We start from the raw sequence: 27183 nt of genomic DNA, 5'->3' as shown, positions 1-27183 counted from the left end.
AGAATAAAAGTACATACCTACATTTGCATTTACCTGAATTTGCATTTGAATACTTTAACTTAAAATAATGTAGAAATATATTGATTGTAGGTACTCTATATATAATATCTGTAAGCAAAAGATATTTAAAATATTTACATTAAATTAATTCAAGTGGGGGATCCCAGTGATTTGGTAATAAAAACTTTGCCATGTCGTCTTCTAACGAACGAACAAAATCTTTGTCTGTGTTTAGTGGTTACTTAATTTTGTAGTCCTTTGATAATAATATTTGGTAGTATAGTATGAACGAAGTCCATTTAGCATACTCTACATTGAAAAATAAATATAATTTTTTGTCATCATCATCATGTCAAGTAATGATTGAATACTTTTGTTAAACTTTGATGAAATTATGGATTTCATATCTCCTGTCATTTGTGAGGTTTTTGTTTTAGCTCACTACTATTAGATTTGTTAATTCTTGATTGATAATATGCACTGCTAGGGGGAAAAAGTATATCAAGAGGTTATAAAATATATAAAATCTGTTATAAACAATATGATTAAAATAATTAATATTTATTGCGTCTGTATATGTATGCATGGATAATGGACCTATCCATAATTCTAATTTATAACTTTATGATTTGATTTGATATCAATCCGCAACATATATTTGATAGCAGCAGTTGCTATGTTCTAACCGTAATAGCTCCACAGGCAATATTCTAACTAGATAAATCTGTTTGCAAATTTAAATTTTTAGCATAAATACATAATAAAAAACTATACCTTAGCGTGCGTAATATGTAAGTTTTTATTATTTAAATTTATTATATAAAGTAATGATTACAGATAGCTTTTTTATCCACACTTCTGTCTTGTAAAATTAAATTAAATTTAATATCTAATTTTATAATTTCAGCTCTAATTCTGTTATAATAACTATTACTTTTTTACTTATTCATAATACAGGAATAACTTAATATACTTATTATTATTATAACAATAATTTCTGTACTGCAATAAAATCTTATACCACTAACATAATGAGCATTGGCTTTGTGACAAAAATATTACCCAAGTAATATTAATTGAAGTATAATTTCGATTGTATTTCATATCTATTTTAAGTTTTAACTGACAACACCAAGTGTAATGTTTAATTGTTTATGGATTGTTCTTTCCCGAATATGATACTAAACCTAGCAATTATTTGTAAACAGTCTTTAAATTTCAATCATAACTCATAATCTTAAAGCCAAGCGCGGGCGTCGGTGGTCATAGCAAAAATGTAAGTCGTTATCATGTTATTTATTATATTTTATTAAATTTAGTAATAGAACAGCTCGTGGGGAATTATTAAAATCCATTCATATATTTTAAATTTTGGAATGTAATATGGAACTTATTCTTTTAGCATTTCTAAAAGATCTTCTTGAGGTGATTTTAATGTATTAGCCGTGTATGTGAGGTCGCCGTTCTTATTATTTTTTTTTTTTAGTGTTGTAATATTCTTATATTCAATATTTTTATCTATTTTAAATATTTTGTTTTCAAAACTTTCATTTCCAAACTCAATTGGCAATTTTAATTTAATAACTTTTGAGATACTAGGTGAACGTTCAATTGATGCTAAAAGACAATTTACTTCGCTGGTATCTGGACAGTATTCATCTTCTCTCTTTTTAGTATTATCGTATTTGTAAATATTTTCTCCTAATTTTTTAAGAAAATTAGGATTCAATGTGTACGGAAGACAAAATGTTCCATCCTTTTTTTGTAAGCCCAGTCTTAAAAGAACTGAAATTTTAGTGTGATATTCTGAAAACCAGATGATTAGTGCGCTACATAAGCAATTGTAGTCATCGTCTTCAAATTTTTGTGCTATTATATCTATTTTTTTCAAAGCATTTTCGAAAATTTCCCTCGAGAAATATTCAGGCATGAGTGTAGCTACACTCCGCAAATGCCGCCGGCTTATGTCAAAAATATTTTGATTTGTTGCAACAGATAGCTGCCATTTGAATATCATAGTCATGAGATCCCATAATTTACCCATAGAATAGTCGTCGAGTTTCATAATAGACGTGGCGGAAATATCCTGAAGTAGCTGCTTAATAACTGCATGTGTCGCTGCCGGTTGAGGTATAAATAGCTCATCCAGAAGCTTAGGATGAAGTAAGACTGAGACTATATCTGTAAGTACTGAAAATAATTTTATTAATAGTTTTTTTTTTTACATAATATAATTATTTATAGCATACTTATATTAAATTTTACCTCTTTCAGATTTATCCAATGGCACTTTCTGTGTTTTTAATCTCTGATCGATCACATAAATCATCTCACAACCTAAGTTGATCACAATAAAAGGTGTAGCAAAGTGGGACATTGCTATATATTTGAATTGAAAAATCAATACTGCAAAATTTATCACATACAAAATGTCTATTGATTCTTGTTATGAAGGTGTCATTGCCAAACTAACGACACAGGGTAAAATAAAGCAAATGTCTTTAGAATTATTATCACTAGAAACTAATAGTGAACGAGTACTTTTTGTGTATAAAACTTTGAAAGGTCTTAATGCTTTTCCAAGTGTGCAAGAAATAAAGAAAAACAATGACAGTTCCATATATTACCGTAACCTAGGCAACAAATGCTTTGAACAAACAGTGTACCATAAAGCTTGGCAGTATTATAACTTGTCACTTTTACATGCACCCTTAAACTCTGAAAACTATTGCTTAGCACTGTCTAATAGATCAGCTGTTTTCTATGAATTATATAAATATAAAGAATGTGTGCGAGACATAGATACAGTTTTTTCTTTAGAATATCCTACAAAATTGACAGAGAAACTAAATAACAGAAAGAAAATGTGTAACGAGGCATTGTGTTCAAGCAACGAAAAACAAACAATCAAAAATGATGATTTTAATGAATATTTGAAAATGACAAGTGAGAAACATTCTGAATATTTATGTGCAAGTAATAAATTAGAAGTTGTGATAAGTAAAGAAATGGGTAGACATGTGATTGCTAAAGAGGACATAAAAGTAGGTGAAGTCATAGTAGAAGAGGATCCATATTTTACACTATTACTGAAAGATCAATATTTATTTGGTTGTAATTATTGTCTCTCGAGGTGTTTAAATCTCTTACCATGTGATGGCTGCTGCTATTGTCTCTATTGCAGTGATGAATGTAAAGCAAAAGCTTGGAAGGAGTACCACAACATTGAATGTTCACTTATGGCAACACTTGTTAAAATGGACTTTACAAAACTTGAACTGCTTGCTCTAAGAACTGTTCTCAAAGCTCGTCATGACCATAATGAATGGAAAGATTTATTTAAAACAATTAAAGATGCTGAAGACAATATGAACACTGAACATCATGGGCAAGTTAAGGTTGATGATAAATGGATATATGATTCCAAATACTATGCATCTATACATACTTTAGCTACAAATTTAGAAAGACGATCAATTTCTGATATATTTCAAAAAGGTTTAACGGCAGCTGTATTTTTAAGATTTCTGGAAAACAATTCTGAGTTTTTAAAAACAGAAAATAAACATGAATATGATGAAATAAATGAATGTGTAGCTGGACTATTATTGTTACACCTGATGACAAGTCCTACCAACATGCATGGCATTAGTTCCATTGCAGCTAGTAAGGAGGGTAATTGTGTGGACCAAATAAGTTTGGCAAGTGCACCTTATGCTTTTTGTAGCCTTTTTAATCATTCTTGTGCCCCCAATATTGTTAGATTCACCAAATTAGGCTCTGCAAAGATGTTTGTGTTTGCTCTGCGCCCAATTAAGAAAGGAATGCAAATTTTTGATAATTATGGGTAAGATATAGTAATTTCTTTTTTAATTGTTTTTTTTTTACTATATTAAATAAATAAATAAATATTGGACAACATCACATAGATTACTCTGATCCCAATGTAAGTAGCTAAAGCACTTGTGTTATGGATATCAGAAGTAACAACGGTACCACAAACACCCAGACCCAAGACAACATAGAAAACTAATGAAGTTTTTCTACATCGACTCGGCCGGGAATCGAACCCGGGACCTCGGAGTGGCGTACCCATGAAAACCGGTGTACACACTACTCGACCCCGTAGGTCGTCAAATTGATAACCACAATAGTTGAGATGTGATGTGTGTACACATATATTTACAAAAAAAAAATCCATCAATGATATCCCTATAGTCTATTGTTAGTATGCACCTCCTTTACAATAGTATGTTTTTTCTGTTTTCAGACCCCATCACGCATTAGAGGAGCGGAGTTCAAGACTGGCTTCGCTTAAGTTTCAATTTATATTCACCTGCTTATGTGAAGCATGTGTCAATAATTGGCCTAATTATATGTATTTAAGTATGAGACAATCTAGAAATGTACCACCAAAATTAGTTAGATCTAAAAATAGTCTTTTAAATGAGCGCGTTATAGACCAACTTCAGAAGGGAAACTTAGACACAGCATTTAAAACATATAAACGCATCTGTGATTTATGTGAATTATTAGAGCCTTATGTGCCATGCATGGAACTGTGTGACTGTCAAGAATCATTAAAACAATGTTTGCAAATTTTTGAGGGCCTAGTGCCCTATGGGAGCAGTCTTATGGTTAAGTGGAAATCGGTAAATTCAAAATAAGATATTTAAGTATTGTTTTATTTTTAATTTTGACAAAATATTTATTTTTATATTGAATGAAAGTCAATAGGGTAAGGATGTTAATTTTTATTATGTTGTTATAATATAAAATTGCTATTATGTAACCATATTCTATTCACATTTTACAAATTGTTAAATTAGGATTACTATTTTTTTTATTTTTAAAAATGTTACATCTTCTATTTTTAATGGGTGCTTAAATTGGAAATATTTAAGAAAGTTCCTATATTCAAAATTTGACAGTAAAGTATATTATATTGAAAAACAAACTTAAATAGATATGAGAGTGCAAAGTAAGATTTTATTTTTTATTATATTCATAAAAGTTGTATTTGGCTATTGTTTAATCTTTATGAAAGAATTTATATGAATGTTTATTTCATAGAACTTGTTTAAAATGTAAGACAATTAATTTACATCTGAAGATTTTAATTATTGAATTTCGTATTCAAACTATGTTGTGTATTAAAAATCACTTATTATACAATAAAAAATAAAAATATCAACACATTTTTTTTTAATTATAAATATTGACAATGAACAATTATAATTATAATAACAGGAATGTATATCTATACTTAAATAATTTGTTCATTATATGGCAATCTTATGTAAGTATAAAGTAGACTTTATTATTGACGAGCTTTAGTGTTAACAATAAATAAATCAGAAAGACTGAAAATAAAAGTGGCGTGTTGGCGTGACGCATTTCATGTTTTACCTAGTATCAAATTGCAACATTTCTAAAGAAGTTTCACGTCAAAAAATATTCGAAATTCATCTTCAAATTTTAAATTTCGAATTTCGATTATAATTGAATTATCTACATACAACATTGATTTAACTATATAATATAATAAAAGTTAATAAAAGGAACATTTTAGTATTAAATTTAATTGACTTTCCTTGTGAAGGCAAAAACATTGCTGATTTAATGTTATCCTCATTAAGAATATTTATTCTCTCTGATACAATTGGCTCTATAGGACTATATTTCTGCAAGTAATCTATAGCACACGTGACTTCATTGTAGTTAACTATTTCTTTGGGAACTGTATCAAACATCGTGTAACCATCACCACCTTCAGCTAAAAATACTGACGTAATAACTTTGTACTCGAGATTATCTAAAATATCATTCAAGCCAGAGCAATCTGAACAAATAGCTTTTGCTTCCACAATCCGTGAACCAACTTCTTTAGCTAGATCATAGACTATTTCCACTCCCGAGTATTGTAAAAATTGTCCTGGGGTATCAATTTTTCTCCAAGCTGCAACCGAATGTTCCAAAGCCTGTCTCAGTATTGTGCCGTTCATAGTCATTATGCACAGTGTATCAGAAAATGGTATGACAGTGACCATATCTCCTCTCGTAACTTTAAAAGGTTTATCTGGACCATTTATGGACGTTCTTATTCTACCACCTTGTGTTATAGCTATGTTAACATTTGAATATTCTTTGTAATATTGTTTTGTAAAGTTAATTATAGCGTCATTAATAAAGTTGCCTAAATTACATTCTTTGAGACGACAGGAATCACCATCGAGATAAAAAAGTGAGGTTCCCACAACTTCATTGTATATTTGGTTTATGTCAGTTCGATATCGATTTACTATTTCTAGGAGGACTGGATCTTCTGGGATTTCTTTATTTAATAGAATCGGCTCACCGTCGTAATATATAATTTCTCCTTGTTCGTCAAAAATTAAATGTAATTTGCCAAGATATTTCGTGTATGCATACGCTTGTACCACAAGGACCTTTCTTCCCGATTTTTGTCTAACTATTGTAGGATATGGTCCTTGTGGATATTCAGGAATTTCGTCTGTACTATTTTTGTTTATCAAAAAAGTATTTGAATGACCGCCTATTACTATATCTAAATCTTCGACCTCTTGAGCTATTTCTAAGTCTTTCAAAAAGCCTGAATGACCTAACGCTATAATTATTTTGATTCCCATTTCTTTTAATTTATGTACTTCTCTTCTTAAGGCAAAGACTTCCTCTTCGTAATCTACTTTGTTCTTTGGTGCAAGAAATTTTGTTTCAGGGGTTAAATAACCAATGATTCCGATCTTAATGCCGTTTTTAATAATGACAACTGATTCGTATAAGTTGGTTTCTTTTTCGAGTTCTGGTACGTTGGTGAGAATAAGATTGGCAGCTAAAACGGGTGACGTCAGATTTCTTATAAAAGGTATGACTCCATCGACTTCTTCATCAAATTCGTGATTTCCAAGCGACTGCAAAAGAGAAAAAACTTATTGCATAAAAAAAATAATGGAATTGATTATATGAACATGACATTGACTAACTAATCAATTATACCTATTTTTTCTCCAGAATTACGGTAAGTTAAATATTACGGTTAGATTAGTTTTATTTTCTTGAAATTATCTAATTATTTATACATAAGATAAATTCACGTTTGGTCGTTACAAAATGCATTTTGCAAAACAAAGACACCAGCCATAAGTACCTCTTAGAATAATTCCATAGTACGTAATAATTTAGTTACGAAAGTTTATGTCATCTGAAATGTTTATTTGTAATGAGCCTACCGCCAAAAAGCAGTACTCAGTATTGTTGTGTTTCGGTTTGAAGGGTAATTGAGTCAGTGCTAGAGTTGAGAGTTGAGTAGTGTCAAAGCCAGGCACAAGCACAAGGGACATAGCATCTTAGTTCCCAAGGTTACTGGCGCATGTGCGATATAAGCAATGGTTAATATTATTTCTGTCCGTTTAACTATATAACAGAAACAAAAAAAATAGAGGCTTAAAATAATGGTCTTTTAATTTGTTAAATTGATTTTTTATTTTAATTATTTCTTTACATAAGAATTATTAACATCAAGGCCTTAACTATATACGAATAAGAATTAAAAATAGTTACTGCATAAATCATGACCGCGTGGAATGGTGGAAGAATGCTTACAACATTTACTCTTTGAATCGCAATGCCGATCCTCCCAGTGGACGCAACAAGGCGAGGTGATATACTTCTAATGAAGGTTTTTGCACTACTACATTATGATTTTTCCATAGACAATTTACTGATATCTACAGGTCAGACATATACATAAAAATACCAGTTTGTTTTCGTCATCTAGTATTATGATCAAGGAAAATTTTGACGTATTACTAGAGTACTTCATTAAAAAAAAACCTTTGTGTGCTATTAGAATGCTCTAATTAACATTTCTTTATTATATTGCATCACGCGTATTTGTCAACTTAATTACCATATTCGTTGCGTATTGCCGTGGATTATAAAGAAGATTCGCAAGAAGAAAGCTAATTGGAAGCTTCAGACTTAAGCGTCGTAGAAATGCTACCTACTATCAGTAAGCAAAACGAATCGTTTCTTAAATAAAATATTCTTAAATAAAAAACCTAAGTAATTTAGTCTGTACTGATTTTATCCAATCTTTATTAATATTATAAAGTGGTGAAATTTGTTTATTGTTTCCGAAACTTATGATCCAATTCCAAAATCCAGATCCTTTATCCTGAGTACTATATGATATATTGTATATCATATAATTTTCTTTATTAATAAGTTGCCTGCGAAGCCGGGGCTTATTGCTAGTAAATCATTTAATTGTCGTTAAATCATTTTATTCTTATTTATTACATCTTACAGATAGATAGTTTACGGATGTCTAGTAACAGATTTACTACTAACTTTTTATCGAAACTGTTTTTACTTTTGATTCATTATAAAAACGAAACAAACACGTCAGGTCAAGGATACGGCGGTTGCTAAGACTCTTTGCTATGCTGATAAATTTCAATCACTCTTGTGGCAGGCTGTTTATGAGTTTTAATAATATATTTGCATTTACTATACTATAATCTAAGAAATCTAAATCAATGTCAAATAATGTAACTGGTCCATATTTTAGTAGACATTAGCTTCAACTATCAAACCAGTACAATTTTCAACCTTAGTACCGCTCTTGGGCACTGCAAAAAATGGAGGCCAATTTCAAAATTTTGCATCGAGTGGATAACGTTTCCTTACACGATTTTTAAATAAATAAAATGGCTCATTCATAGCAGGAAATGTAATATCTATAGTTTTTATAGTCTATTTTGCCGCCCTGGGTACTAGTACAGAGAACCCCTAGTACAAATTCTCAAACTATCATCTATTTAATTTTACTTCTAGAGGACATTTAAACTGACCAATTAATGGATGTAGTAGGTATAACTAATTTATAAATAAAACTAAATAGAGTTACTTTTTTATTAAAATTAAAATTGGTATTTTACAAAGATTTTGGACGGTAAAATAATACATCAAACATCAATACTCTTTATACCTTACTCACTAACAATACTGTTAGAAATATTTGTACAAATTTTCTTACGGCAGGATTTATTTCATTATACTAAATTAATATATAGCCTCTACTAAATAAATACATTAACGAAATAAATAATGGTTGTGATAGAGTGATTCTAAATCCGTTATTGCTACTTTGTGTAAGAATTGTTATTCTTCCGTCGATTTCTGGAAAAATTGGAGTATGTTGTTTGATATATTGTATGGTACACGTTAATTCACTGCTGTTAAACGAACGCGTAGGCAAACCCTGAAATATCGTGTAACCGTTTCCACCATTCGATATAAAACCCGGCATAATAACATTATACATTTCATTATCTGTAACTCTATTATATATTGGTATGGAACAATTCCAACATCTTGCTTCTGCTTGTACTACTTTCATTCCGACTGGTTTGCTGACATCATATACAACTTTGAGGCCAGAAAATTGTAGAAATTCCCCAGGATAGTCTAATTTGTCTAAATTTTTAATTGAGTGCTCTAACATTTGTAACAAGACACTACCCGACATAGTTACGATTACAAGATCTCCTTCAAAAGGTAGGACTCCAATTAAGTCTCCTTTAGTAATGGTAGTTAGTGTTTCTGAATGTGCTATTGAAGATCTTATACCACCGCCTTGAATTATAGCTATTGGCGCATCCGTCCAATGATCTTTGCTTTCGTATTCCATCGCGTAATTATAGACCATAGCATCAGCTATAAGGTTACCCATATTGCATTCTTGATGTTGACAACTAAGACCGTCTAAAACTATTGACGTTTTCCCAATTACTTCTTCCGTATAATTTGAAATTTCTGTACGATAACGCTCAATAATTTTCAAAACATCAGGGTCTTGAGGAGTTGTTTTGTCTAAAATAATAGGTATACCCTCAGCGCTGAGTAGATTCCCTTTACTATTAAATACCATAAGCAGTCTGCCAAGATATTTTGTGTAAGCATAGGCTTGGACCACAGGTACCATTTTCCCGGAGGATTGGGTGACGTAAGTAGGATAAGGTCCCTGATTTTTTTCTGAATCAGGACTCGTACCATTCCATAAAAAAGTATTCGAGTGTCCACCGATCACTAAATTTAAACCGTCTACTTCTTTTGCTATTTCTAAATCTTTCAAATAACCCGAGTGACCTAATCCAATAATGATATTGACTCCTTGAGCTTTTAACTTTTTTACTTCTTCTTTTATTGCCACGATTTCATCAACATACTCCACATCATTTTTCACAGCTAACATTTTAGTGTCGGGCGTTAAGTAACCTATGATTCCAACTGACGTGCCATTGACATTTAATATAATAGATTTCCTTAGGTTTGTCTCTTTTTCTAAATCAGGAGCTTTGGTCAGATCAAGGTTCGCTGCAACCACAGGACAAGAGAGATTTTTTATGAACGGTGTTAACCCACTCACGCCGTGATCAAATTCGTGATTTCCAAGGGACTGCAACAATTATATAAAATAATACATACATTTTTAAATGACAACGTCATGCTTTAGGACAGAACAGATCAAATAACACAAGCAATTACATGCACGTGCAGAAATTAAAACATGTTAGCAGTTGTTTAATTTAATCCTGTATATGGTGGTTAATCTAAATATTTATGTATAAACTATTGCTAGGTACCTTCTTTAAATTAATCTAGACTGAATTATCGGATCAATGAAGAACATAAAAGTATTTATTTAATAAAATAATAATTTCTAAACAAAATAGTAAATGAATGTTAAAAGAATACAATATCTCATCAATTGAAATTAAATTTATACAATGTTAAATTCAAACAAAAATTAACTCATTGAATAAAAAAAATATGATTATATTTTGTATTGAAATTGTATAATTGTATGATAGTTTTATTGAATTGCTTAAAAAACCTAATGTTCTATGTAAAAGGTCTACCAATACAAGATAAAAAAAAACTTAATAAAGAAATGGATAGTTTTTATTATTGTTATAAAGGTATAACTATAGTATATTCCAATTGAATGAGGCATAAAGAAGAAACAAACATTAGATTTACGTATTCCATGCAATTTGCTAATAGGTCAAATATATTGTACATGACCCATGTACGAGATGGCCCAGTGGTTAGAACGCGTGCATCTTAACCGACGATTTCGGGTTCAAACCCAGGCAAGCACCACTGAATTTCATGTGCTTAATTTGTGTTTATAATTCATTTCGTGCTCGGTGGTGAAGGAAAACATCGTGAGGAAACCTGCATGTGTCTAATTTCAACGAAATTCTGCCACATGTGTATCTACCAACCCGCATTGGAGCAGCGTGGTGGAATATGCTCCAAACCTTCTCCTCAAAGGGAGAGGAGGCCTTAGTCCAGCAGTGGGAAATTTACAGGCTGCTAATTGTACACTACTAATTATCTTTCTTTATAATACAACATAATTCAACCTAACTAATTATATTCATTTAATTTTACTTCCAAAGTCCCTATAACATCTTCGTCGACGTTCAAAACACCATTTTTCGCATATCCATAATGAATATCATAGATTATTTTGTTATAATTCGTTATCAAATGTTGTATTTGTCATTTGTCCTTGTGTAGTTGGAATAGCCTATATTTTTAAATAAAGTGAGCTAAAATAAACATACTATAGTATAACCCGTTACAACATCACTATTTTTTTTTTTAATTTACTTCGAAATGTTCGTATATTATTTACACCAAATCGTTGACATCACTTCGCGAACTCACTCAGCCTAGTGTTGTACTCATATTATACGGCTATGAGAACAGTTAACCTGTTTAAAAAACGAACACAAAATTAAAGCTTTATGACAGGTGAGCTATTTCGTAAGAGCTAATTTCTCTTCTTACTCGTTATACTCGTATGTATGTTGGAAACTTAGGGCGATAAGCTAATTCGTATGCATATATTTTTCAAGTTTTATAATTATAATAGCCATTGTCGTAAATCTTTGACATTACACGATCGAGTTTTGCAGAGAGTTCTTATAGAATAGCTCTATATGTTTAAGCACGTAGAACATGTTATCAATCCATAGAACTGTCTGGATATTTTTAATATATAGTCAGCAACATTAGTTAAGTTAAACATTTGTCATATACGCTGGCATTTAACATAAAGAACACTTGAAGTTATACTGACCTGACTAATTCTATTATGATTTCAAATTTGTTTCCTTTTTTTGTTGCTTGTTACGTAACAACAACCACAGACACTGGGGCCAATTCTACTAAATTCTAATGATAATTATACGTCCCCGATTCTTTTTTGAACCAACTTCGACTAGTCCTCTCAATAATTAATAAATAATAGTCCTCAGCTTAATTCATCCAAGTTTGACCGAATCGTACCTGGATCGTTGCATTTGTAGAATAGGTCAACTGAAGGGCAATGATTACGTTTCGATTCGATTGCCATAAACTGTCAATTTGTCAGTATAGAGTTTAGGCCCTGACTGATTACATGAGTTTTTTGTATATTTATTAGAATGGTTGCTAAACATAATTTCAAATTGTCATAATAAAAAATCGTGTAGGTTATTGCTGTGAAGCGCTCTGCGAATCCAAATGAGAAAAGCATATAGTCGAAAACCTTTTTTTAATGTAATAGGTAGGGGGATCGGCAAATGGGCGGCCTGGTAAAGTGGCGGTAAAGTGGTCACCACCGCCTATAGACATTGGCGCTGTTAAAAAAATTAACCATCCCTTACTTCGCCAATGCGCCATTAACCTTGGGAAAAGATTAAGGTATTCTGGTCCCTTGTACCTATAGTTGCCTCACTCACCCTTCAAACCAGAACATAACAATACCAAGTAATGCTGCTTGGCGGCAGAATGTCTGATGAGTGGGTGGTGGGGATAGGCAAAGCTCTATTTCCAAATAAATGTATCTAAATAAGTTTATGTTATTTATTGTTAAATAGTTTTCGAAAATAATAGATACATATTATTCTTTAACAAATAAGTTATGAATCAACATCTCAGATTCTCAATGGCTTTTGATCCTTATAAAAACAGGATTATACTAATGTTATTAGAATTATTATCTTTTCTTTTTAAATTCGAAATATTTTAATAATTAATGGACTTTTATGACCTTTTGACTGAAGTTAGGTAGGTTAGTCAATACTAGGATCTACTATACAGCCTATCTGATGCTAGCTACCTGCAGTATCAGTCTTGTCTAGGTTATGTGATTTTTTGATCATCTTTAAACCAAAATTGTTGTGAATATAAGTAATTATGACATAACATACAGATAATTATTTGGAATATAATAATTGTTAAATTCCTAAAAAGTAGTAAAATTGTCTATGTCTAAATCTTTGATTAGGTTGTGACTATTCTATTTGACAAATGACAGTACCTACGCTTAAAGTTTATGTCAGAGTAGAGTGGTATGGCGAAAGACTTTCCGATACAAATTTGCAATTGATAATAATTTTATAGTAATAACAAAATAACAACCTGTCAAAGAACTAGGAATAACCAATTTTTAAGAAAACACCTCGTAAATAGTCAACATTTTATTATTTCTTTGACTCTTGCACGTGTGAAAGGTTTCAAGCTCATATGATAACATACCAAAGTATTTTAATAAGCAAAAAAAAAAAAATGTCTGTCATAAATAACGTGAAACTTTTACATTACTATAATTTTGGAATACATAACAATACGTTTGTATTGTTATGTATTCCACAATAACCAATGAATTCAATATATTTTAATAAATAAGGAGTTGTTGTTTTTGTACCAACTAACTGGAAAAAACGAAACTAACTAAACTTCTTAATTCGTTAAACATTTGATATCGTTATGTTTATTCGTAAATATATAAAAGATAAATGCGTACATTGAGACCTATTATTTATATTATTACCTATGCTACCTCGCCATTTGACAGATGGTCAATGATTGCTTAGGGACAATGTATAACTTGTTACAGAAAAGGTACGAATAATTGTAAAATTTTCAAAAATCATATTGAACCGTTGTGTGCTAACTTATATACAAGAGAAGTTTTTTTTTGTGTTATACACTTTAGGAATAAAATAGCCTTCAAATAATTACGATGATAATGTTATTCATTTTATCGTAAATCATAGTCTATCTATCAAAGCAGAGTCTGAGGTAAATCTGACCGACAAACATTGATAAAATAACAAATCAATGCGAATATTAGGGCAATAGGAACATTACCAATGCTGTATTTTTCTTAAACAAAAGTTAGGAACAATAATTAATACTGGTTTAAGAAATTATAAAATACCCTTCAACAAAATATTTACTGTATATATCTACGTATCTTAAAATAATTATAATTAAATATAATATTATTTATTTCCTAAAATATTTGAGTGTGAAGTAAACTTAAAAGTATTAAAATGATAGATACTGATCGTCGAACGGCATTATTCGTATTGTCGATGCTATGTATTGTAATTCTACCTTCAACGGCTGGATGTATGGGACTCATTTTATTAATGTAATCAACCGTACATTGTAGTTCATTATATTCTAGAGTCGTAGAAGGTAAACCCAGAAATATAGAAAATCCGTCACCTCCCATCGAAAGGAAATCGTTCATTAAAATGTTATAAGTTTCGGACGTATTAACAGATGCATAAGTAGGTATTTTACATTTTCCGCAAATCACTTCAACATTTACAACTCTTTTTCCTGGTGGTCTTTTGAAATCATACTCTACTTTTAAGCCAGATATTTGTAAAAATTGACCAGGTGCACGTATTTTATTATATTTAGCTACAGAGTATTCAAGCATTTTTATAATATTTGACCCGTTTAGAGTTACTTTCACGATATTTCCATCAAACGGCATTACTGTAAAGAGATCTCCTTTAGTAATATTAATTAGTTTTTCCTCATGGCTTACTGATGCACGAATTCCACCTCCTTGGACAATAGCGATCGGTGCGTCAGTCCAACCATCTCCTTTATATTCCGAAGCATATTTGTCGACGATGGCATCAGCCATTAAATTACCTAAATTACACTCTTGTAAGCGACACGATAGTCCGTCTAAAGTTACTAAAGAGATGCCAATTAGTACATCGGATATTTCAATAATATTTTCACGGTATCTATTAACAATATCTAGTACAGTAGGATCTTGTGGTACAGAATTATCTAATAATATTGGATTTCCATCAAATTTAACTATTTCTCCATTAGAATTAAATAACAAATGCAATTTCCCTAAATATTTTGTATAAGCGTATGCTTGTACTACCGCCACTATTCTTCCGGATTCTTGTTTTACTAGTGTAGGATAAGGGCCTTGTATTGTTTCACTGTCAGGTGTTGTGCCATTCCATAAGAATGTATTTGTATGACCTCCGATAACAAGATCAATGTCTTCAACTTTTTTCGCTATTTCTAAGTCTTTTAAAAATCCAGAATGGCCTAAAGCTATTAAAATCTCAATGCCTTCATTTTTAAGTTTCTTTACTTCTTCTCGAATCGCAATTATTTCTTCTATATATTCAACGTTGTTTTTTACTGCAAGTACTTTTGTTTCAGGAGTAAGGTATCCAATAACGCCTACTTTAGTTCCATTAATAGTAAATACAACTGATTTCATAAGGTTATGTTCTAATTCCAAGTTAGGTTCCTTAGTAAGTATAAGGTTGGCAGCCAGTACGGGGCATGTTAGATTTCTTATGAAGGGTGTTAAGCCAGATACACCATTATCAAATTCATGATTTCCCAATGACTGAAACAATAAGACAAAAGTTGGTATAGTTTTATGATTTTAATCATACATTGTTTATAAATAATATAGATGATATCAATAAGTAGCAGAATTGTAGAGTTTAACAAGGAGAAGCAATATAAGATAGAAATTAGCGACTTTAGTTTACCCTAGAGGTGTAGTAGAAAAAGAAACTTTAGTTAAGATAGATAAAATATTTTAGATGGAAGGAAAGGAAGATATTTGACACCTTGATAAAAATAGCTTTAAGATTTGACTATGTATATATCTTTAAAACTTATCTGGGTTAAGGCTGTTCTCTCTCTCCTCTTCTTTGTGATAAGAATGTAACGAATAGAGAAACATTTTAAAAATAAATTCAAACAAAGGTTTATTTTAATTAACAACGTAATATATAAAGTCAGGCAATTAAAAATGGTAACACAGTAAGCGCCAATACTATTATAGTTGAACTCAGGGCAGCTGCAGAGTCAGGTGCTACTACTTCCCTGTTAAGTAAAACGACACGCTCTGCGATTTCTGGATAGATTGGACTTCTCATTCGGATGTATTCCGTTGTACAGGTTACAGCATCATAATTAAGTTCTTCACTTGGTAAACCAACGAGCATAGTGTAGCCGTTGTTACCATTAGCTAATGAAGCCGGCATCAATATTTTATAACTCCTCCAATTATCAATTGTGAAAAATTGAGGTATCAAACAATCCCAGCAACGCACTAATGCGTTTACTAATCTGGATCCTGGTTCTTTGGCTAAGTCGTATGTAGCTCTAATTCCAGAAAATTGAAGGAATCGGCCCGTCGGGTTGCTAACTCTGTAATCAGATACAGAGTGTTCAAGAACTTGATTGAGTATTGTTCCATTCATTGTAACAGCAACTAAATTTTGTGATTCCGGCATAGCTGAAAGTATATCGGCTCTGCTGACTGGGGATGGACGATTTTCTGGGGAAATACTGCCACTGAATGCACCTCCGTTTATTATTGCAACAGGAGCGTCAGTCCACCGTTCGTCTTGATATCTGGCAGCATAGTATAAAATTACCGAATCTAACACTAAATTTCCTAAATTACATTCTTCAACGCCACACGTATCTCCATCTAGCTCAACAAGAGTATTGCCAATTGATGCATTTAAAGGAGCAACTTGATCACTGGATCTTTTAACAATTTCAGCCATTTCAATATTTTGTGGTACTGATTGGTCGAGCAATATGGAATCTACTTGATAATTAGTTATTTCTCCATCGTCATTGAACACCAAAAGAATTTTTCCTAAATATTTGTTATACGTGTATGATTGAACTATTGGTACTTGTTTTCCAGATGTTTGTGTCACGATAATAGGTTTGATGGCGTTTTCGAAATTATCTTCAGCATTTGTACCATTTGCAAAGAAAATATTTTGGTGACCAGAAATGACCAGATCGATGCCGTCAACTTCAGAAGCTATGTCAACGTCTTTTCTGGTTTCAGATTGACCCAACGCTATTATGATTTTGACACCCTGCTGTCTCAGTTTATTTACTTCGTCTTGCACGGCAATCACTTCATCAATATACTCAATATTATCCGTGCTGTCCAATATATTAGATTTAGGAGTCAGATAACCAACAAGGCCAATTTTAACGCCTTCCACATCAACTATTATAGATTTTTTAATTTTCAGCTTCGCTTCCTCCGAATTCAAGATAACGTTACTGGCCAAGATAATAGAATCCAAATTTGCTAAGAATGGTGTAAGGTTACTGGATCCTTTTTCTAGATCGTTGTTCCCGAGTGACTGAAAAACAATATTTCTGAGTTAATTACCATGCAACGAATATGTACATTTATATTTATGTGACATTTGTTATTATGAATTAAGTTTATTTGTTGATCATTATTGTTATTAAATATTTAAATTAAGTTGTTAGTTTATTGGTTAGTACAGATTGGATGATAAGAATTTTAATACATAAGCCTGAATAATTGCTCATTTCTCATTGGTAAATATTATGATGAAAACAAAACCGTCACCCAAAGCCAACAATTTGCAACACATAACAAGCACAAGACACATAGCATAATTATATGTTTGTTTCAAGCAAGACCTTTTTTATAACTATATGTAATAATTTTGTGTTAATATACATATTTAAAACTTCTCTCATTTTATTGCACTTACTTATAGGTCATTTACCTTTCGATATAGTTATATCTGTTTCTGGGTTCGTCCGCGTTGATTAATATGCGGTGTTCCTTGTCTTATCACTTAAAGTACCATTGTAGTCTAATATTTGACATAAGCATTCAAACTATAAACCAAACTCAACAATGCAAGGGACGCTACATAAGACAAAAGCAGTACAGACTATGTATGTATGTGTAAACTTGACGGGATCACGATTGCCCAATAAAGGCAACACACTCAAACACATTACGTAGAGCCAGTGTCATTTCACATTATGTAACCGGACGTGACGCAACAAGTATTGATTTTCCACAGTATATAACGTCCTATGTAGTACATAGCCTGTAATATTAAATATAACTCCGCTGCGCTGTCAACGATAGAAAATTTTGCTATGAAAATGCCACTCCATTTGTTGATTGACTTATTCCAGCTTTGTGTTCCGGAGCTTTATTAGTTCTGAAATGTTCTCTGCTTTTTGCATGAAATTGCGTTGAATTGAATTCTGCGTGTGAATTTTTGGTAGTTATAAACATTAATTTAATCATTATTAAAACTGAATAATTAATTTGAAGAGCAACGTTATAAAATATATGGTATTTCTGTTTTGAATTGAGTTTTGTTCATTTTTGGAAAATCGTTCTGCAGAAATTATTTTAATTTAATTTATGCTACTTTTAATAATTGGGATAATTATATTGAACGTAACGCCTTAAAAATTCTTCGATTGCAGTATAATTAATCTCAATACCTACACATTTCAACAAAATCCGTTAAATTAATTAAATTCACTAAATATATATTTTTGTTAAATCAAATAGTAACATAATAAAAACTAATACTTGACCATACAATCAAGTTTTGTCCAATAAGCGTTTTCTCGTTCAATGCGAAGTAATACTTTGGAGCCAGCGCTACGGAGGTTTGCCTCAATTTAACGACCTGTCGTAATCGAAGCCGTGATATACAATACATGATTATTCACGATAATTTTCTTTGTTATTTTACTGCAGTTTCGCCGCGCTTCATTAAATTGTTTGAAGTATTTTTATTTAATTTAATTTCTTCTTTTTTAAGTTTGAAACTGATATTTTCGTTGGAATTTTTCCTTTAGAATTATATTTAACATTATTTGCTTTTATATAATTATAGTTAATTGGTATATGTACTTTATGAGTGTTAAATTATTTTAAAACAAGTAATCAATCAAAACTCCTATACAATATATGAGTTTACGTTGTTTCAATATTTACTTCTTTAGTCCTTCGACGCCAAATTAAAGAGTCATATTAAAATCAAATAAAAATAGATATATTTTCGATAACATATTCCTATATAATGAAATAATATTGGTCCATAATTAACAGTGAGTGGCAAATACAACAAAGCGTTACACGCAGGAACAATCAGACAAGGCTTTGGATACGTATATATGTATGTATGTGCAGGCTTTGTCAACACGCCACATCTTAGCATGATAATGTGGACATTTCGTATTGTCTCCAGTAACACGAGACGTAATAAGCCGCAACAAGGTACAAAATAATTGTATAATAATTATAATGTAATCCTTCAGAAACAACCAAATGTACTACATAAAAATAGAATATTATTTATATTTCCGCATATTTTAATTTTTTTGATCCATTTAAAAAATAGACTAAATTTCACATTGGCAGAATATTTTGTGCATGAAGCACAATTATAAAATAAAAAGTTTGTGTGTGACTGTATATTATAATTCTTTTGCTATAATGTAAAGACGATACAACAACTAATAATAATAGCTAAAATTGTAAATCAAACGTAAATTATTCTCTTGTATACTCACAACGGCATCAGGCTGTAAAGCGTTAAGGAATTCAGCAGCAACTTTCCATTTATAGATAGTGAACCAGGCGGTTCCTGTGTAAGTGTCTCCGGCGTTAAGGTACAGGACTGGTGGACCCTCTCCAGAAGCCGCTGCTTTTCTTGCTTCTTTTACTCTGAAATGATTTCGATAGAATTTTAAATACATTTTTCTTACAATTTATTTTTTACAATTTATTTTGTTATTGAGTATAATAATTTTAAAATAAAATGAATACACACACAAGTAGAATAATTATATAGTTTAATAATATATTCTTTTTTATAAATATAAATTAATATTAATATGCGTAGTCTACTATTTTTTTTAATTTTATTATGTAAAGGGTTTGCAATATCGGAAATAATGTAAGAAATGATACAGTAAGATTTAAAAAAAGATAATATAATTGCATAGATATGTAGCCGTTTAAGATGTTGGGAACGGAACGATGGTCTTTAGCCCATTATATATAAATTTGAGTAAAAAAAAAACAATCGAAAGAACCGGTGACAGATTTTAGTGACAATCAATAAGCGTAATACTTCTATATTGAATAAAGATTTTGACAATGATTTTGCTTAGAGAATCCTTACAATCTGAGGTGCATTGAGAATAAACTTAGAGAAAATAGTAGTGCAGATATATAAGATTAAAATATATAAGTTGGATATAATTTATTTATTAAATAACAGGCACAATAAAATTAAATGATTATGAAAAAATGTGACTAATATTTCCGTATGAATTGTAACAAAAATAAGTTTAAATCATTTTATATAAAATTGTATACAATAGAAAGAGACAGAGAGAATGAAAAAGAGAAGGAAAGTTCGTCTGGAGGAAGCGTAACGCTTTTTCCTTACTTGACGATTGTAAACCGCGTAAAAGAACTTCGTTCCAAAAATAGCACGACATATTTGTATAGGGCTCTCTTAATATTGTCCTCCTAATGCAATGCAAACGACCGGAAAGAGTATAGGCCCTAGTCAATATCCGCCCTCCGAAGTACAGAAGTGTAGTTACTGCCAATTTCCAAACGAAAGGTTGGTACTAAGAATTGTTTGACATAATAACCAATTACGTTATACTGGCCGGCATTAAATCAAGGTCTTCGGTATCTACAGCCTTATGAGCTACTGAGTCGACCAACGAGGCAGCTACAACTACATAAGAATGAATATATGTATATGTATCTTTACATAAATAGGTATACAGAAGAAGAAATTCATGAAACAAATAATATTGTATACTAAAACCTTTTTCAATACTCCCGAGTATTGAAAAAGGTTTTAGTTTACTTTTTTACCTTCTTCTTGTGATATAATTTTTTAAATATTGGCTTAGTAGTTTTTAAGCTACCCATTAAAAGAAACGTCGCCTCATTTATAATTATAGATAGATAACATACGTATTTGTGACGCGTAATAATATATACGTGTATCGATAGTTTTAATTAATATAATTACTCACACGTGTGCGACTCTTGGGAAGCCACCGTAACATTTTCCAGCTTCCCTATCAGCGACAGTGCAGGCGCCGCTGAGCTGTGACGTCTGTTCGAATCTCGCATGCATGTCATTGTTATGGAGTATTAAAAGTTCGAAATTTTTTCCATCGTTGCTGGGGGATTTGACGATACTGCTTGAAGACAGTGCCACTACCGCGAGAATAGCTGCTATGTGAGAAAGTCGCGTCTGGAATTGTTAAACAATACATTATTAGATATGGGTATTTTATTACCTATCTAGTATCTAGCGCTATCACGCCATTTCACGTATGTAAGAAATATTTACTATTTCAAGCAAACAACCATAAAACCTTATGGTACTTAAGTTGTTATGTCCCCGAGCATGTAACTATACTAGCTCACTCACGATTTAAATCGAAACGCACCATTCACACGCTAAGTACAGCAGTTTGGCGATGCAATAGTGACGAGAGATAATGTATGTACGATTTAAATAAGTTCATTGAAAGTACTAGAATTGAAATAATAACTATCAATAGAATTTACAAATTAATTTATATGCATATTATAATCGGCCTGAATTTTTTTCATAATATTTAGTAAAATATTGGAATAGATGAAAAGCGAAATTAACACAAAGGTAATTGAATATGAAATGTTTTAAAAATATAATTAGATTTTCGACTTCGTGATAAAGCGTGTTTGAAGCGTGAATCATGGCGAGGACACACAAAGGAACTCATTATGAAATTCTTCTAAACTGAATACATTAAAGCAATGTAATATTTATTACTCTTAAAATGAGTTAATTTAACTATGAGAGAAATTGTCAAGTAAGCAATTAATTTAAACAAAGGCACAAAACTATATGAAAGGCAAAATGTAGTCAAAATCAAAATATGCTGTACTCCAGTAGGCTCTTACGACCTTACATTTGTATCATAGTTTTTAAAGATTTATTACTTAAAGATTTTTTAATTTATCAAAATTATCAAATTTTCAAAATTGGTAGGTTCTACTAAAAAGAACTATCAAATAATTCAGTAGTTATTCTGTAGTTTTAGTTCAATTATTGTTTTTCAATGAAGGCATGGAAATCGACGAGCTTCACGTTTTTTTTAAAGTATCCTGACGAGATTTCGATCAAAGAGGTCCTTTTCAAGGGAGGTTAGCCAAATACGCAGGATATATTGTAGTGCAGATGTGTGTGCGAAAAAGCGCCGGTGCTCTCTCTATAGCTTCATTCTCACAATCACATAAGATGGCAATCCCGATAAGATCGGAAAGAGTACATCGCACGACTAACGGCTTTACGTGTTTTCCAAGTTCGAAATGTCCCTTACATTTCGAATTCTCAGACACCGAGCTTCTAGTGAGAAGTTTTCGACAGAAATACTCAATAACTTTTTATTGATTCGACCAGGCGTTTGAATCTTCAGGATCTGCGATCTCGAACAAGTCTTTATGCACAACTGTGTATTGCGATATTATTAAGGATATGTCTTGCTTTCGCTCTCTGCCATTTCCGAAGGTTTTTAGTGTCTGTCCACATCTACACGTCACGACATCGGCTTACAACGATGGCTTACGACGACGTGACGCACCGCTCCCCGGCGACATTGCCGTGCCGTGCTAGCATGAAGCGGCAACGTAGCGTGGCATGTTACCGCACAGTTCCAAGTTGACGTCGAAGAGTCACTTAATAAATATAAATTTTTCAATGATATTATATATATAGCACATATTAAGCAAGGAAAGTGAGATGAAAACTCGCGATTTTCGGTTGCGATCCACCTTTTCTATACATTGAATTGTCACGGTTCGTGATCATTAAATAGATATTAGATAGAGCTTCAAAGTGTTATGTGGGAGTTCTCGCAACTATACGTCGACTCTACCGACTTGTAACGTAATACTCAAAGGGATTCCATCGTGAAGCACGCGGAGCTCGCAGCGAATGGCTCAGCTCGGTGTAGTGACCGTACTAATGCTCACAATTAAACATGACAAATTCCGTTCAAATGATACAATTCCATCGCAACTTTTCTGTTACTATCTCGTATATAACATATTATATAGTCACCTCGTTGTAGTGAACAGTTTATAATTAGGCTGCAAGTCCTGAGGAGATTAACATACCAGTTGAGTGTGGAAATAATTATTGGATTTTTAATATGCCTCGGAATTTACGTAATGACTTTAGTTTAAAAAAAATGTAACAATAGCGCAATAGTTTACGGGCCGCCTAGTGATATATATGTAAATCGCGAGAATGAACTCCTTTTGCTGTTGTCGTCTCCGCTTTTAATACGAGCTTTATACATCTTTAAGAGGTAAATAGGAATTAGTTGTTGGAAAATAGGACTTATTAATTCCTTATAACGGACATTACAGTTGTTCTTTTAAAAAAATATAAAATATGTTCGGTTCTTTTAATCTATAAGAGTGAGGGAATAAAGAGTACATTAAATTGTGCACCATAATATGTTCTGCGTAGTTTTTAGTTTCCGTTAAGAACGTCCGCTGAACACGTGCATTTCTTTAAAATTGCGTTGAAAAGTGTCTCTATATCTCAGAGCTAATGTGGCTCAAAACACTTAGACTAATTCAAGCCGGGACCAGTTCTAAGTTAGCTGTATTATTCAATTTATTACATTGACTAGTCAGAGCTGTTGCTCGTGAACAGTGAAATTGAATGGGCTTAACTCGTGAATTAATTTTTTTTAATTTTTAATTTTCTATTCATTATTAATATGTATCTATTTTTGTCACGTATAAAAATAACACACGTATGATGTGGTGGGTTTAAAATAAAATTCACATTTACTTTGCTATCTGAAGCGATTGAATTAAATGACGAAATTTAATTGAAATGGGAAACTGTCCGATTTTAATTGGCGGCACTGAATCTTTAAAATGTTTCGTTGGGCATTATTAATTAATATATTTTAAAATCAACCATAAATAATTAAATGTTTTTATTTATCATTGATTAAAGTCATTGTATTTATTAGGAAAACATACACACATACATCACAGTTATGATGCAATAAATAACAAGACTGTTGTAACATAACTAGAAGGTGTTCATAACGACGACAATATTCTGACACGTACCAATTAGTGTCGGAAGTTAATCCAATACCCCGTCGACAGATCTCTGCCTGTTATTATCTAATAAAACTGCGTACACTTGATCTGTTTGAATTGAATATATGAATGGTAATGAACGAATGATTGTAGGTGATATTAAATGGATCAAATGCATCATTGAATTCCGTGGTAATACCTTGTTCAAACAACTTTATGTAGATACTTAATGTTGTTTTAATGTAATTTTTCCTATATAGTGAAGTACGATTGTAAGTCAGATCTGTTTTATTTTTTAAATGAAGTTGCTATTAACTTTCAGCTAATTTGGAATAAAAAGCGATAATGTTTTTTTTTTAAATAATAATTATTTTGCTTACAAAATGACGTTCTTTATTTAAAATCTAGCTGAACTTTCGCGATTACCCGCTCTAAATTTATATAACTTTAGCTATAGAACACAAACAATCAACATCCAATTTAAGCTCTCGAAACGTTTATTAAAAAAATCACCGTCACCTCATCCTTTCCCTGGATTCAAAGTATCTCCATAGAAAATTTCATCTAAATCGGTTCTGCGGTTCAAGCTTGAAGAGTTAACAGACAGAGTGATGTGATATTTAACAATAATTTTAAAAATAGGCTTTGCATTATGATTACCCAATTTTACAAGTAAATTAAGCGTTGTCTGTATGTTACAATATAGGCCACGTCGTTACAGACAAACTTGCAACTTGAAACCGAATTAAACATTACATTCGTTAAATGTTTCGAAAGTAACTATAATACAGGTTTATATATAGTTAAATATTATATCGTATTGCACAACAAAATCAAACCTTAACGTATATACAAAGGATTTTATTAGTAAAATTTAAATAGTAAAGATCATAATCATTAAATAAGATGTTTATTTTTATTAAACGGGTAAATGCTGCTAGCAATCTTGCAAACCATTCCACGCGGTCATGGTTTGTACAGTAGTTATTTTGAAATTTGACTTGCATATAGTTAAGACCTTTTTGTAAATAATTCTTATGTAAATAAACATTATTTATGCTATCGTAAAATATATATGTATATTAAGCACATTATATATAGATACATATGTATGTACAAAAATACTATACATAGAATATTAAAATATTGATCACTTATCACTACATAGTATAAAACAAAGTCGCTTCTTGATGTCTGTCTGTCCATATGTATGCTTAGATCTTGAAAACTACGCAACGGATTTTGATGCGGTTTTTTTTAATAGATAGACTGATTCGAGGGAAAGTTTTATATGTAGATGAATAATATAGTAGAGAAACCAAAGTTCTAATGTAATGTCGCAAATAAACACATTTTTGCGCTTACATTGCAAACACTGGCTGAACCCTAGGAGATCGATCGAATTATGTTCTACCGTATTGTACACATTGAAACGGTCTACAAAAAAAGTTCCCGCATGTATAGGTCTATCTCTTAGGGATAACTCACAATAACCATTTTGAATCCTTTACTTTTACGAGAAATAATGGCTTATTTACGATTTTGTGATTTTAAGCAATACAGCATTAATCCTTATCCAATTAAGTTTACCTTACCTTTACATACATTGTGCATTTAATATTGATCAACATGGCCCTTTACAACACGTAATTTAAAGGAATATTTTCGAAGATATTACAGATTTTAAATTCAGGGACATAGGAGGTGCTTATTTCATAATGACAAAAAAGCTGTGAACGTTGTATATAAACACATTCTATAGTATGTTTAGTATCAATATTGCACCCGGGCAAAGCCGGAGCGGGTCGCTAGTTTAGTGGCAATTTAATTATACACTGCTTTGATTAGCACGAGAGCTTAAGCGCAATGTATACGTATACATATCATCCGTATAAATAATATCCGTCTATCATTTTATTACTAGCACTAATTATTATTCACAGAAAATCATTATTAATTAGTCATGACGACTATTGTTAATATTATGATTGACGTTTCTCCGTACAATATTCGCAGAGACGGCGAGTTGATTCTACGAACTTGCAATGCATACAAATTTTTGCACAATTTGTCCAATGAAATGTATATACATAAATGTTTAGTATATTTTTCTAAAACAAAATTTTATTACGCATTGGTTTAGTTTAGAGGAATATGCACCTTTTCCACAAACTTACTTTTACTGGTCGGAACACCCGTAAAAGTAAGTTACTACTGGAAATCGTGACGTGAAATAAAAAAGCGTTATGACCGCTCCAGGTGACCTTTAACGAAAAGACAGAGAGAAAGAGAGGTCTCTCTTTCTCTGTCTTTTTTATTATATGCGGGTTTGAACAACATTATTTAAACTTATTATTTTGTTATCGTTTTAATTCACATGGAATTTCAATAACAATTATCTTGTCTTTTAATTATTATCAAGAGCTGTTAATTTATTTTATTGTCTGTTATTTGTACAATTTAATTAAATTTAAATTTAATACAACACATATTATAATGTATAGTTAAAGCAACTTCGCTCTAACCTGGTGTCCCACGACACCTCTTTTTTTGTCAATAAATTCTCAATAGCGAGACGGAGTTCGTTTGTCCTTGAGATAGACCGTTGTTTCGAAATTCTAAGAAGGACATTCTATTAGTAAATTTATATAATATTTTATCTTTATTGAAGAAGTACTGAATTGAAGAAGTATTGAATTTGAATATTGATCTAAAATTACTTTCAAAAAGGAGAGATGTCTATCTGTTGTTGTTATGTTTGAGTAGGTGTGTTCCGTTCAGAAAATACTTAAAGAAAAAGATTCATATTTATTTCGGAAAATCCAAACATT

The 27183-nt window shown here is 31.4% G+C and overlaps 3 protein-coding genes across 3 annotated transcripts in view; 1 reads left to right on the top strand and 2 right to left on the bottom strand.

Annotated features, from left to right (window-relative positions):
* Positions 1-1390: 1390 nt before the first annotated feature.
* Positions 1391-2377, bottom strand: LOC113400443 (protein OSCP1). The gene is made up of 2 exons (XM_026639998.2): positions 2266-2377; positions 1391-2190 (listed from the first exon to the last, which is right to left on the bottom strand). Exons 1-2 carry the CDS (start codon positions 2375-2377, stop codon positions 1391-1393), a joined length of 912 nt encoding a protein of 303 aa, XP_026495783.2.
* Positions 2378-2429: 52 nt separating this feature from the next.
* On the top strand, positions 2430-5194 carry LOC113400517 (SET and MYND domain-containing protein 4-like). Its single transcript, XM_026640102.2, has 2 exons — positions 2430-3847; positions 4271-5194. The coding sequence occupies exons 1-2, from the start codon at positions 2430-2432 to the stop codon at positions 4665-4667; spliced, it is 1815 nt and encodes a 604-aa protein (XP_026495887.2). The 3' UTR covers positions 4668-5194.
* Positions 5195-5296: 102 nt separating this feature from the next.
* The window catches only part of LOC113400519 (uncharacterized), a 41179-nt gene continuing 19292 nt past the window's right edge, over positions 5297-27183 (bottom strand). Inside the window, exons 2-7 of the mRNA XM_026640103.2 lie at positions 21265-21488; positions 19774-19927; positions 16272-17552; positions 14586-15769; positions 9516-10484; positions 5297-6933 (exon numbers count right to left, since the gene is read on the bottom strand). Of these exons, the coding sequence (XP_026495888.2) occupies positions 5529-6933; positions 9516-10484; positions 14586-15769; positions 16272-17552; positions 19774-19927; positions 21265-21488 (5217 nt within the window). The 3' untranslated portion in view covers positions 5297-5528. The remainder of the gene's footprint in view (positions 6934-9515; positions 10485-14585; positions 15770-16271; positions 17553-19773; positions 19928-21264; positions 21489-27183) is intronic.

The sequence above is a fragment of the Vanessa tameamea genome, chromosome 17 (assembly GCF_037043105.1).
Source record: "Vanessa tameamea isolate UH-Manoa-2023 chromosome 17, ilVanTame1 primary haplotype, whole genome shotgun sequence".
In the NCBI taxonomy this organism is placed as follows: domain Eukaryota; kingdom Metazoa; phylum Arthropoda; class Insecta; order Lepidoptera; family Nymphalidae; genus Vanessa; species Vanessa tameamea.
The sequence above is the reverse complement of the archived record's forward strand: the minus strand, read 5'-3'. Positions and strand labels throughout refer to the sequence as shown.